At 29.1% G+C, this 14630-nt stretch overlaps 1 protein-coding gene across 3 annotated transcripts; it reads right to left on the minus strand.

Moving 5' to 3' along the window:
- Positions 1 to 1371: 1371 nt before the first annotated feature.
- Positions 1372 to 14431, minus strand: LOC111686830 (lethal(3)malignant brain tumor-like protein 3). Of its 3 annotated transcripts, none has more exons than XM_046948956.1 (5): positions 14290 to 14431; positions 8602 to 9534; positions 3932 to 6133; positions 3196 to 3827; positions 1372 to 3127 (listed from the first exon to the last, which is right to left on the minus strand). In XM_046948956.1, exons 2-5 carry the CDS (start codon positions 9197 to 9199, stop codon positions 1775 to 1777), a joined length of 4785 nt encoding a protein of 1594 aa, XP_046804912.1. In that variant the 5' UTR covers positions 9200 to 9534; positions 14290 to 14431; the 3' UTR covers positions 1372 to 1774. The 3 variants fall into 3 exon arrangements, with proteins under 3 accessions (XP_046804912.1, XP_046804911.1, XP_046804913.1); XM_046948955.1 differs by lacking the exon at positions 14290 to 14431 and adding an exon at positions 9643 to 9773; XM_046948957.1 differs by lacking the exons at positions 8602 to 9534; positions 14290 to 14431 and adding an exon at positions 6249 to 6268.
- Positions 14432 to 14630: the final 199 nt, after the last annotated feature.

Raw genomic sequence — 14630 nt, forward strand, 5'->3', positions numbered from 1 at the left:
TCATAAAATCAACTTTTTACCGACCATGTTTTTTCATACACTGATAAAAAATTTTAAAATATTAATGTTATCAAAAATTTTAAAAACTTGGACAAACTAATTTACATGGTAGTAATATATGTTTTTTTATGTTTACAAGAGAGTATATATTTTCTTTCGGGATGATTATTAAAAGTTATATTTAAAACAAGTTAGAACGTTTACTCGGGAACGACCAACCTTTTGACGATACCTCTACAAATATACTATAATTGTAAACAGTTGACAAAAAATTTTATGGGAACATTATGAGAAATTTTGATATATATAGGTAAAAGCTGTGATACACGTCTGCCAGTTCTTACAACGTTGTCAAAAATATGTTCACTGAATGTCTAAAGTCATAACAATTTTGATCAAAATTGTTTTACAATGTTGCAAGACAAAAATTGTAAGTTGACATGGTCGTTCGATTTTTTCAAAAAATTTTCTGTCAACATTATAAGATATAACCACCGTGTATATGTAAATACATACTTAGCTTAAGTTTATCATAAAATAAAGGTGAAAAGTAGTTAAAAATTTATAATTTTTTTAATTAATAAAGGCGAAAAGTAGTTAAAAATTTAAATATTTTTTTTAATTAATGCTATAAAATCTAAAATAAACAATATCGAAGAAGATATAACAGAGGTTAAACTTGTCTTTTAAAGACGACATATTAAATTCAATATAAACTACAAACTTTATAAATAAATATGTTTTTGCTCTTTAATAACGTCTCATATTTTTCGATTTAAATAAAAGAAAAAAGAAGAGAAAAACAAATATTCTTCTTTCCCGTCTCTCCAACAGAAATCGTTGCTGTATCTTGCAAACAACAATACACATAATGGCGGATATTTACAAGCCGACCCAAGCTAAATAATTTTCACCGGCGTTTATATGAAATTTTATCGGCGGCAACACATAATCGTCTTTTTGAATAAAAAAACAAACAGAACTAAGACTGGAAAAATAAAACTACAAGAAAATTGTAATTGATTACCATTACGTAGAGTTGCATTTCATCTCATTCAAATGTAACGACTCACAGGATTTTTTCAAAACATAGTTGCCGACATACATATGTTTAAGTGTTCCGTTATTTTTATATTTTATTTATTACGTACGTTTAAAAAGAAAGATTGGATGAATTCATCTAAATTTTGAATTTGACTTAAAATACTTTAATGTTTAATCTTTATGCCGGTTTTAAGCTTACCCCAGAGTAATGTCCTTAAGAAACTGTTTGTTTCGATGCCATTTTTTACCTTTCGTACGCTGAAAGTCCTTGTTACATAATTCGACCGTTTATCTTTAAAAGAATTTTAAAATAAAACACATCTTTACTATTCTTTTAATCAAATATTTATATATTTTTTATATACTCTATGTACAATGTCTATTCAACATTTTTATATGTTAGTAAATTAATAATGTTTAATCATTCAAAATGGGCTACAGGTTCAAATCCTGTAAATTACTTAAAACTAAAAAAAAATGACAAACGATTTAAAACCACGATATTGTGAAAAGGATCAATCAATTATGTTGATACGTACATCTTATTAAAACTACTTTATTAAAATTTTAGGAAGATAGTGATTGAAATCTTAAATAAAAAAAACTAACAAAATTAACAAACAATGTGTTTAGTATATGGCCACAATTTGCATAATTTTAAAGAAATTTTTTCATACAAAATTCCCTTAAATACAACAACCTTTGTTTTTTTCCACATTATATAATTTCATTATTTTTTGATTGCTGCACGCTTATAAGGTACCTCAAACTTAGTTACGGCCAAAGTGCGTAATTGTAAAATACATGTGTAAAGCTTAACAGCTGGTCCTAATTTCAAACCAAGCTTTTCAGTAAGATCCTCTTGTTGCAGGAGCAAAAATGATTCACCATCAATATCCTCATGACTAAAGATGGTGGCGGTTTTGCGACACTTCAAATATAGTTCCACAAAAACACTCACTTCAGTGGTAGACCAATTGAGGGGATTACGTTTGATTTTTTCGGCATCAAAGGTGAAATTTTTTTGCCATAGCGTAAAGTTTTGCTGTAAACGTGGGCCATAGTCGAAGAGAAATTCCTTGGCAATATCTAGATTAACATCGAGTACATTGTCATTAGAATTTTGCTCTAGAGCTGGTGATGTGGTGGAGGTAGTATTGTAGGTTTTAGAAGATTTTGTTTCTTCTTTCTTGAGCTGTGGCAAAGAGAAACCGCCTAGCAAGTCACTGTTATTAGTGGGCAGTTTTTCTTGCTGTACTAGAATATTGCGCGTTTTAATATTGTCCAACATTTGCAAACGTTCCAAAATTTGTTGTTCACTTAAACGTGTTGGAAGAGAAGAAGACGCCGGCTGCTGCATCGGTAATTGTTTGTTTTGTTTAGGCAAAGTTCTTACAATATTATCGTAGTTAATACGTTGGGGTTTTTCCACAACAATGCGCCAATTTTCGGCAGCATAAGGGCAACCATCCCGGGTGGCATGTACGCCCATAAATGCCTTCTTGGCGTTGCCAATGCCACGGCAACCCTCAACCGGACAAGGCATTTTTTGTTTTGTCATTTGAAAACCTGGTGGTGGCTCTAGATCATGGCCAGTAGCATCACACCAGCCGATGGGATGTAAATCAGGACTATCATCTTCCAGCCAAAAGCAGTAGTCACTTGGCCAACCATCTAAATGCAACTTGACACGGTGTCCCTTATGTGTCACAACTGTGGCTGGTCTTATCAAAGAGGGATTACGTGGATCTACTACTTCTAAGCGCATATTGGGCTTAAAGCCAATAGGTTCTCTAGGGTTAAATAGTTCTTCACTAGCTGCTTCTCCAGTGTTCTGTTTACGTATGTAGTCTTTCCAATTAAAGGCGGAATTTTCGCAATCTGGCGGCACCACCAGTTGTTGACGTCCCTCATGCCAACCGCATGGATGTATGTAGGGAGAGTTTATATCTACTATTATGTCATAGCAATCATCCCAACCATCAAAATGTATACGTATGCGATCATCTAAAACATCAGCCACAGAGGCCACACACAGTTTGCCAGTATCATTTAAATCCTCAGCTTCCAAATGCATGCCGACCTATAAGAGAAAAAAATAAAAACGTTTAATTTATCTATTCCATAGTTAAGCACTCGAAGAAAACTTACCTTAAAGGGATTACGCGGCACCAAAGAAGACGAATTCAAGTGTGTAAACAAATATCTAGGAGCTGGCACTGCCTTTTCCTTATTCAAATAAGTACCCCAATTAAATTTATTCGCCGTTATACCTTTAGGTGGCTGAAGTATACGATTAGTTTTCGCACACCAACCGGGCGGAAAAATATCCATAGAATCTGCATTTAGCCAAAAATCATAGGCATTATCATAACCATCGAAGCTCAGCTTCAGACGATAGCCCATAATATCAATGATTGTACAAACACAGAAAAGAGCACAATTTTCCGGATCTATAGCTTCTAATTTCATGCCGATCGTAAAGTTATTGGGCCCGGTGGGAAATGGATTTAAAAATAATGATATAGGTGCAGCCATAGTAGTAAAATTACTATTCATATAGGTGGACCAACGGAATTTTGGTTTTTTAATATAGGTCAAGGGTGGTGGATTGTTAATGTTAAGCGCATCGTTTGTAATGTTAGCATTGCTGTTGTTGATGTTTATGTAGTTTTTGTTGTTCATATTTAAATTGCTTAAACGATTACGTTTGCGCATAAGACTAACACTATCATCACGACGTTTACGACAATCACGTTTTAAACATGATAATGAACAGAATTCTATAAACGGAAGAAAAATATAATAAAATTATAAATATAAAAAACTTTCAAGAATTTAACAGTTTTTATAAAAGAATATTTCTATTTTGTTTAAATGAACTTACCAGGTGCCAAAAAATCAACAGATGGTCCTTGAACATTGCAACGTCGACACATATAGTATGTGGGAGGATCGCCATTTTCATTACGTCTATGTGATGATTCTCTTTCGTAAATGGGCTTTTCATAGGCCGTATGAATACGTTTATTAGACATGCTCTTTTCATACAATTGTATTAGATTGAATTCATTTAGTTGAAATTTTAAATTCGTACCACGTGCCGTTCCAATGCGTTCTCTCCAATTTAACATGTTAAAATTGGAAAGCATATCTAAAACTGAAGAATAACCATTTGGTTGTTGTTGTTGTTGAGTTTCATCCTTTGCGGCGAAAACTTTTGGTTCCATTAAGGTTTTCTTTAATAAAGGAGATGTGGTAGTAGTTGTTAGATTGTCCATTTGGAAAGGAGATTTTATTAGAGAATTTGTAGCTGAATTTTGATCGACAGAATTATTTGATACAGAAGATGAGGAACTTATTAAAAATTGTTCATCACATAGCAACGATTCATTAAGATGTTCTTTATTCTCCGATGAGGACCTTAGCAAACTTTCATTATCATCTTCATCATCATCAATTTCTATTGGTTCTATTTCCATTTCTTCCATAGGTAAAATAGTGACATCATCATCTTCTGAAGAATTGGTGGCATAACCCTCTTGATTGTCCTTGGAAGAGACCGAAGATGATTTAGTTTGCTCATTCTGTTGCTGTTCCGTTTTCTTTTCCTTAACATTTTCTATTGCATTATTTGTTGGCGTATTAGTTACGCTTGCTTTATTACTACTGTCTTTAGCAGGCGGTGTTGTTTCATGTTTCTCTTGCAACTCATTATTATTTTGTGAAATTTGTTTATCCTTATCTTGAGATTTTTCAGAGGCTATGGATAATTTATCACCAGAACTTTCCAAATATTCTTCATCTTCAAAGTATATATCCATTTCATCAGATTTTAATTCTGATTCTGGATTCTGATTATCTTGAGCTACTCCCTCAGTGTTATTACTAGTTATGACTAGCTCGATTTTTGCTGGTTCCGAATGTCTTCTTTCACTGTTGGCGGCTGTGGCAAGGGAAGTTTTTGGTTTCAAGACTGTATTACAAGAATTTGAACGTTGTGAACGTGGACTGGTTTGTTGTGATGTTATTGGTGGCGATTTTTTGTTAATTGTTTTAGGTTTTAATAGAGATTTTTGCTTTTCCACTAGAATATTGGCTGTTTTTGTAGTGTTATTATTATTGTTTTCGGGAGATTTTTTCAATTCCAAGCTAGTTTTTAGTAGAGAGTATGACTCATTCGTTTCTTTTTTTGCCATTACATTTGAAGTTTTCTGACTATTAGTTTTTGTTTGGATTTTAGTGGATTTTTCCATATCTTGAGTTTTACGTTTGTCTGTAACAGTTTCTGTTGGTAGTTTTGAATTTGAATTTTTTAATAAAGACGTTTCTTTGGTCTTCATTTCATGCATTATTAGATTTGGCTTTTTTATGAGAGACACTTCACTGTTAAGATTTCCCACCTTAATTTCATGGGGATTTTTTAGAATTGTTTTGGCTGTAGGCTCATTTATTAATTCTGTTAAATTATTTGTTGATTTTTTATTGGAATTCTGTAATAAACTGACCTGAGGCAGTTTCTGAACAGTTTGGGCGACAGTATTAGCTTTAACCAGTTCCATACCCAATGCGGCAAACATTTGTGAAGAATTATCGGTAGTAGTTGTTATTACGGTGTGATTATTTAGTTTTTGTTGTAATTGGTGTTGTTGGGGATAATGTTGTTGTTGTTGCTGGTTTTGTGTTGTTGTTGTTACCAACATTTTTGGCATATTTTTAACTAAAGTTTTATTTTGTATTTGTTGTTGGTGAGATGGCTGCTGTTGTTGCTTATATTGTTGTTGTATTATTGGTTTATTTTGTAATATTGTTGGTTTTAATAAAGTTGTTCCTGGTGCTAAGTTGGCCGTTGCTCCTGCGCCAGGATTACCCACTACAATTTGTTTTAAAATATCCGCATTAAATGTTTGTGGATTAAATGTATTCATTTTAGTTTTTTGTTGCTGCTGTTGTGTTTGATGTTGCTGCTGATGTTGTTGTTGTTGCTGTTGCCTTGTGGGCAATTGTTGTTCTTGTTTTATTTGTACTGTTTTTGTTGTAGTTGCTGCAGTTGGTGTGTTACGTATTATAATTGGTGCCGCAACATGACCTACATAAAATAAATAAAAAAATAAAGAAAATAAAAAAAATATATATAAATTTTAAGAATTTTTGTAATTAAATTTAAATTAAATAATGCAAATTGTTATTAAAATTTAATTTACATTTCTATGACAAATTATATATATGAACGTCTAATGTTGGACTAAATCAATTTCACTAACAAATATTACAAATTCATTAAACAAGATCATTATTATTATACAAGTTAAAACCATTAAGGTGACCATATGTTCAGAGTAATTTTAAAAATATGTATACATATAAAAATGTAATAATAATCGCATTCAACTATGAAATCATTCTATATTTAATTTATTATATAAAGGGTATCATAATAAACTGTTTACGAAGAGAGTGTTGTGTAGTCACTTACCTTATTTAAAAAATTGTTTTATATAATTCACTTTCTTATCTACTAATTATTAAATTAAACAATGTACTCTCTGCTCTCTAGTTCTTACTAGACTGTAGGCTTTGGCTAGCAGACCTGCTAATTTATGCTACTAAAACAATAGTTATCTAATTATTACCTACCAAACCTGTGCTAATAAAACTGAGTCGATTGCAGATTAAAACAACTGGTACCTAAAATCCATTCTAAATAACCAACAAGTGTCCAATAGTAGTATCCAGAAATGAGCCGTTTATAATGTAAAATGCTCTGAAATTTACCTGAGTGAGTATAAACGTTATATTCTTATTGTCTTTCAAATTTCTTAGAACCGTCTTATTAGAGTTTTCAGAAAAAATCCTTTATTCCAACTGGGTTTCGAACAATTCCAAGAATTGATTGTTTATAATAGAGTCGTTATTAAAGCTTTACTGCTAGTTGGATAGATAGGTAGATAGGCAGATAGATAGATAGATAGATAGATAGATAGATAGATAGATAGATAGATAGATAGATAGATAGATAGATAGATAGATAGATAGATAGATAGATAGATAGATAGATAGATAGATAGATAGATAGATAGATAGATAGATAGATAGATAGATAGATAGATAGATAGATAGATAGATAGATAGATAGATAGTTGGATGGATAGATAGGCAGAGACCCTATTTAAAACTTCATATCTAATATTGGATTCAATATCTTTATCTAACTAAAGAAATACACTCAAACCTCGTTTTATGCGTATTTATTTTATGCGAATTTGAATTAGTGCGGTTTCAAAATTCTAAAATTTTTTGCAAATATAATTTTTAGAAAAATGTTCTACATACATCCAAAAAAGTTCTCAACGAAGTACTACTACTGATTTTTTACCAATTCCGGCTCGGATATATAAAGTATTGTTCAAATCCTTTGTACATGAAGAAATATTATTTTTTATTTTTCAGATATATTGCACATATACTTAATAATTTGGAATTTGTATTATGTTATTATTTGTTACCTTTATTTTTCATCATGTTTTAATGGTTTCAGTAAAGAATTAAATTTTTATTGATTTTTTATGCGATTTTGTTTGACTTTTGAGGGATAATTTGTATCGTTTTGTGCGAATTCGAATTATTCGTTTTTTTTGCTAAACGAATTAATCGCATAAAACGAGGTTTGAGTGTATTTATTATTTACAAATTTCTTAAAAGAAAAACATACAAACAATAATTTTATAACAGGGTTGCTAAAAAAATATTTAACAATTTGTCAGCTGGTCACCTTAATAAGAAAAATCAGAAATGTATGTACAAACACTGCAAAGTACTAACAGTATCTTAATGATAAATTTAATAAAAAACGCACATTATTATAAACAAAAAGATGATTTTTTACCTATAATTCACAAAAAAATGTTATAGTTAATTTATATTTTATTAAACTTTAATTATGTTGTCTTTTTTTTTAAACGAAGACAAAACTTTCGTTTAACACATTTTTGTTCACGAAAAAAGTTGTACTAGAGAGGGAGGTCATTTGTTGAATTTTTATACATTATCTTATACGTATTTTTAAAGTGATTAAAATGAAAATATATTAAAAAAATAGTAGCTAATAATTTAACTTTATTTAAATTAGTTTTGAATGCGTGTCAATTTTATTTACAATGTAATAGTATTTATTGTATGTATTTCTGGTATTGACCATGATAATGATGGTTGGCTCTTTTTCAAACATCATTATGATGTTTTTTTAAGGTATTTTATTGTTGTTTAGTAATGTGGTGGTGCTGTAGTAGACCAAATACACAAGAAAATTTTCTATGAAACAATTTACGAGATAAATTTGGAATGAGTTAAAATGGGAACACGTGAAATATAGTATGTAGATTTAAATAGACATTTAAATGAATTTGTTTAGTTGGATGCAAAATAATGATTAGTTTTAGGGAGTACGTTATAGGTAAATAAATAATTTAGTGAAAGATTACATAATTTTTAAAGGGCGAAGGGTTTAATTTAATTAAATTGATACAAAAAAATTTAAAATATTATTTTTGCACTTACCAGCTGTTGCCATGGTTTGTGAGGATGTCAAGAGGACACTGACAGTGCCATTGGGTGCCGAGATGACAGGAGACAAATTATTATTATTGTTATTGTTTTGTGACGTTGACAATACTTGATAGGTAATATTGCCAGAATTATTGGCAGAAGTTAATACCAATGGTTTGTTAGCATTAACCGATGTTAGGGTATTAGTACTATTACCAGTAAGAACAGGAGTATGTACCACTATTGGTGCTGTGCCTGCTGGTGTAATCTTTGTTGTTTGCTGCTGTATGGGTTCAACAGTACTAATCAAGGTTTGATTTGTTAATAAAACGGGCATATAATTTGTGGCCGACGTTACAAATTTTGGGTTATCCATTAAACTATTAACAGTAGTGGTAGCAGGAGCTTTTCCAACACTACCCACACTACTATTAAGGCTAGTAGTAGTATTCACAATGGTTGTGCCTGTTTGTGGCGTCTGACTTACAGTGGCTGCTACACTTGACTTTAATATTGATGTTCCTGTGGCAGGAGTCAATGGTGGCAGGCCTGTTATATAGTATTGTGCCGCTGTTGGTGTTGGCTGTTGTTGTCCATTTAAAGGATTCATTTTCACTTTTCTTTTTTTAGAATTCGTATATTATTATCAAGAACTATTATATTTCAATTATTATTATTTTTTTTTAAGATATAAATTAAAAATTCCTTTACAACTTCATTGCTTTTCAAAGTTGTAACAACTCCTCTTCTTGTTATTTTCAGTTGATGATAATAATGATTATCTGTGGCGTTTTTTTTGTTCACTTCTTCTTTTTGGCGAGTTGTGTTAAATAGTACTATTGTTGTTGTTGTTATTTTCTATAGTAATATTGTGATTGAATTGTTGTTGTAATATTTTAGAGCCGAATGCCATGACAAGTAGCACGACACCACATAAATAACGTTCTAAAAATATAAAATTATTAAAAATATTTTAAAAGTTTAACAAATCCTGTTTATTATTATTAATATTCTGTTATTATTTATAAATATCTTTATTAAGATTTTGCTTACCGTTTTGTTATGCTGCTATAAACACTTCTATTTCATAAATCACTTTAATGTTTTCAATTTTACTTTTTTTTGCAAGCAGCAGCGTTGTAAATTATGGTATTATTTCCCTAACATAATTTTTTTTAATTTGTTTTTGTTTTTATAATATTTTTAAAATGTTTTCATATTTGTATTTATAATTTAAATATTGTTTAAATAAAAATTTAAAATAATTTATACAAATTTATTGTTTTGCTTTTAAAAATTTATAAAATTAATAACAAGAGTTACCATATGATTTGTAATTTTTGGTAGTGTTTCATTTGTTTTAAAAGGTAGTAAAATACAGCAATAATAAAAAGAAGTACTGCACTGCACGCATGTTTGTAAAAATGTGTTTGTTTCTTAATTTTCAAAGATGAAAATGGTTTAACACAATCATTTAATGAAAAATTAATACATTTGACGTTATCTCATAGATATCTTGGAATCGTAGCGAATCAAAATGAAATGTGTGTACATTAATTCTAATCGATTTATTATCCTATATACCTATAAGAATTTATCAATATTTGACTTAACATGAAATCTATCGTTTCTTTCATTAAATTTCGAATATAATAAGTAATTTTGAATTGGATACATGATATATTAGATAATCAATGGATTTGGACCTAGAACAAATGTTTTGTGAGGTATAAATCTATATATTATAACAAAAATAATCTGGGCTTTTGTTCATTTTGTATTGATAAACAAAAACTACATTACGGAAATTCAATCTATTTGGGAAGTACTGTGTAAATTTTATTTAGAATTGTAGAATATTAATTCTTATTCAATAAATCTAACACTAAGTACCATCCTAGCCACTCTAAGTATGGGGACATCACCATATACCACTATAGAACTATTAAATGCTAAAATCTTGATATTCAACCTCATATTTTAAATTCTTTATTTTTTGAATAGGATACAGTAGGCGTATTTGGATCTGGATAGTTATTCTTGATTTGGGTTCTAAATATATATAAGTGTATGTATTAGGTGAAAAATATTGCTTTTATTGACGTTACGGTACGATAACCACCTCTATTTTAAAATATCTAAATAAGGTATTTTTCCTGTACTACACGACAGTTCCTTTTACATTGGTTCCAAGCAACCTAAGGTCTGTTTAGAAGTCTAAATTTAAACATAGTGTTCCTCCTAGTTCGTATATAGATTTTGAAAACGATAAATCAGGAGTCCAATAGTTTTCCTTGGATACATGTCGCCTCCCTTTGGCAGTTAAATATTTTGAAAGAGCACTCAGTGCGTTTTTCTAATAATTCTTTGGATAATTTCATCTATTACTCTATTTTATATTTTTTAATGTTATTGATTAAACATTTCATAATTATATTTTATTGATTTACACACGTTCTAGAAATCTAAACTAATTTTTTATATCGAAATTGCCTCATTATTATCCTTTAAACATTTTTAAGGCAAATAACATCACATTTTCACCCAATGAGGATATGATTTTTGCAAATCGCAATTGAAAAATACTTAACACTCTTCCTTTTAACAATAAAACAATAAATTCCAAAAATAATTTGAAAACCCCAATGAAATTAACCGGAATTCTTAATATGCAAAATACTTTATTGACATGCAAATTCTGATGAATAAAATGCAACAACAAATGCACCAAAATTTGTATTTTAATATTTTTTTCTTGGTTTTCCCATTTTTCTTTTTACATGTTTTTTCCAATTTTATTTATGAACAAAAAACTAAATTTTCTTAAAAAAGGTAGGCAAAAAAAACTTAGTTGATTCACTGTATATTATGTAATGTACATTTTGTTTCATCTGGTACTAAAAGTGTAGTATAAGACCTACAACCTGTATGATACCCGACACAAGATTCCTTTTCAATCGAAAATGGCATTCAAGAGTAATATACAAAATGTAGAGAATTTAAGATGTTACTTTTTCACGACAATTGGATCTACACTCCGGGTAGACAGACCCGAGTCTTTCACTGCAAAATATTGTCAACTCCGTTGCAGATATATTAACCAGGAAAACTCTTCAGACACTGTCAAACTGATACAACAACAGATTAAATTAATTATTAATTTAGAACCAGTCGATGACCCAATGACTTGTATTTCTAATTCATCATGAGTCATGGAGTTTGAGCCATTATTTTTAAACTTATGAATACTTATACTTATTTATTATAAAAAATATAATAATAATTAGGAATATTACAAATTACTAACAATTGTGTAAAATTATTAAATTAACAAAGTACATTTGAACCAGAGACTAGATTTTGAACAATTACCCGTTCTTAAAATGTTAATTTTAATTAAATTAAAGAACGAGAACTGAAATTCCCAATTTTTAATAATTATAAAAATATTAATAACAAAGATTTGGATCTCATATGTATATGAAACGTCAGATGAGTCGACAAAGGGCACCTGTCACAATTTTTTCGAATTTCACTTATTTAATCATATTTTATTTATTGTAGGGTCTTATGAAGTGGCGAATAGTGACCGACTCGTATTTTATGTTGTACTTTTCTATTTCAATACAGAAAATACAAAATTGCAAACATTGTGGATCTCAGAATACCTTAGAGTATTTTCTGTTTAAACTCTAATAAAAGATATAAAATTGTTTATTGGTTTCAAGTATTTTACCATTATGTCGAAGCTGACTGAAATGAAATTATTTTGATTTGATCGGATCTGATAGAACTTTAAATTTAAGAACGACAAGTGAAATTTCCAATTTTTAATAATTATAAAAATATTAATAACAAAGTTTTGGATGTCATATGTATATGAAACGTCAGATGAATCGACAGTCATTTAAAAAAGGACACCAGTCACAATTTTTTCGAATTTCACTTTTTGATGGTATTTCATATTTCTATTCTATTTCAATACAAAAAAATATAAAAAAAATAAAAAGGGCACCAGTCACAATTTTTTCGAATTTCACTTTTTGAGGATATTTCATTAATTGTAGGGTCTTATGAAGTGGCGAATAGTGACCGACTAGTATTTCATGTTGTACTTTTAGTTATAAAACAAGTATGAATTTATAGTCGGACATTACCGACCATATGATACCCTACACCATTCAGTATGTTAAAATTTTGATTTTTTTTAAATAAAGCATTTAATTTGTTTTATTGTGGAATATTTTTATTTATTGTTGACAAAAAACAGAGATTTTCTAAAAGAGGGCTCATAGGGGAGAAGGGGTAAATATGGGCATATCCTTATAAATTTTGGTAGATGAATTTACGTCAAAGTCATTTATGTAGATTTTAATCCTTTTATAAGTAATTAAAGTAAATTTTGACCATCAAGTCATTTTCTGAAGGGGAGTCTGTATGGGGGCTAGGGTCAAATGAGGCCGGATCAAAATAAAAATTAGTATTATCAATTATTGTTCTATAAAACTAATTTTTGCCGATTTTCGTTGACATTATAAAACATTTAACGTACTTATGAGCCTAAAGGCCCGATTCGGGGGGTACGGTTGTATGGGGGCTAGGAGAAATAATGGACCGATTTCAACCATTTTCAATTTCAACCATTGAACCAAAAAAAGAGTATGTGCCAAATTTCATCAAATTATCTTGAAAATTGCGACATGTAGCGTGCGCACAAGGTTTACATGGACACACAGACAGACGGACGGACATACGGACATAGCTAAATCGACCCAGAAAATGATTCTGAGGCGATCCCCACTATAGTGGTGTAGGGTATAAATATATTTTGGAAAAATTAGGTCAATCAAACTACTTTTTTGTCAAAATTTTACCACAATAATAACATTTTTCAATTATTTCAATGAAAACTTAAATTACTTATGCAATTATCCTTTCAACAAATACAAAAATCGGTTAAAAATTGTAAAAGTTATTGAAATTCAGATTGAAAATGGTATAAGTCAACAAACTTGAGAACAATCTTTGTTTTTTATAAATATTACAAAAACTAATTGTGTTGGTTTTGTACCTATCCATATTATTTTACACTTAACCTATTTTTGTTCCTTTCGAAAAGTTTTTATTGGATTCATGTCCTTTTCGAAATGACAAGTTCAATTATAGTGTTATGTTGGCGATCAGAATTTATTAATATATGGTACCCACTTAATGAAACAGACACTTCTACTCCAACCAGTTGACATTAAAATATTTCAATACATTTTAATATTTTTTTCATTAAGCAAATATTATTTCTAACTTGTTAAAATTATAAACAAGTTTTTAGTTTTATTTTCATACCTATAAAACATATAACTTTATAATTTTATTCTAAAATCGATATCATCAATAGGATCTCTTTTAAGTTTATAGTTTTAATACCTTAAAGTACAACTCTGTTTCAGTTTATTTTTACTTATTTACATGAAAAACAAAAACATGTATATTTTATTATTATTTTCTTTATGTTTTTAATATAAATGAATAAAATTATGTGTTTGCTTTTGCTAAAATTTAAAAAAAAAAACAAAACTATATTCTTGTTGTTTAATGTTTCAGCTCGTCAATAGATAAATACAACAGACAACAGGTAAGACCAAATACAACAAAATAATAATATAAACTAGAATAATTTAATCCAAATAATCTAATACATACCTTAATATTAACTTTACAATTATTTGTAAGTTCGTTTTTAATATAAAAAATTACACTTTTGTTAATTATTTTAATAAATTAACAAAATTAAAGAAAGCACGGTTATCTATCAACTTCGTTCAATGAATGAACATTTTACAAATGTATGTACTGTATGTATGTAGCTACAATAATAACAACAATAATAAAAAAGCAAAGGAGTTATGACCAGTGTGACCATTTTAACATGTTTTTTATTTTGTATTTTTTTTTTTTTGTGAAATATTTTTAGAAAAATTTTTATTTTTTAATTGAAGTTACATTTATATTAATGGTCTAATAAAGGTACTTTACCATTTTTA

The sequence above is a fragment of the Lucilia cuprina genome, chromosome 4 (genome assembly GCF_022045245.1).
Source record: "Lucilia cuprina isolate Lc7/37 chromosome 4, ASM2204524v1, whole genome shotgun sequence".
NCBI classification, from domain to species: Eukaryota; Metazoa; Arthropoda; class Insecta; order Diptera; family Calliphoridae; genus Lucilia; species Lucilia cuprina.

Excerpts from the sequence above, each read along its gene's own strand:
- LOC111686830 (XM_046948956.1), bottom strand. The coding sequence starts at position 9,199 with ATGAATCCTTTAAATGGACAACAACAGCCAACACCAACAGCGGCACAA. Across the intron at positions 6,134-8,601 it reads ACAAACCATGGCAACAGCTG|GTCATGTTGCGGCACCAATT; the intron begins GTAAGTGCAAAA and ends TATTTTATGTAG. Across the intron at positions 3,828-3,931 it reads TGTTGATTTTTTGGCACCTG|AATTCTGTTCATTATCATGT; the intron begins GTAAGTTCATTT and ends TTCCGTTTATAG.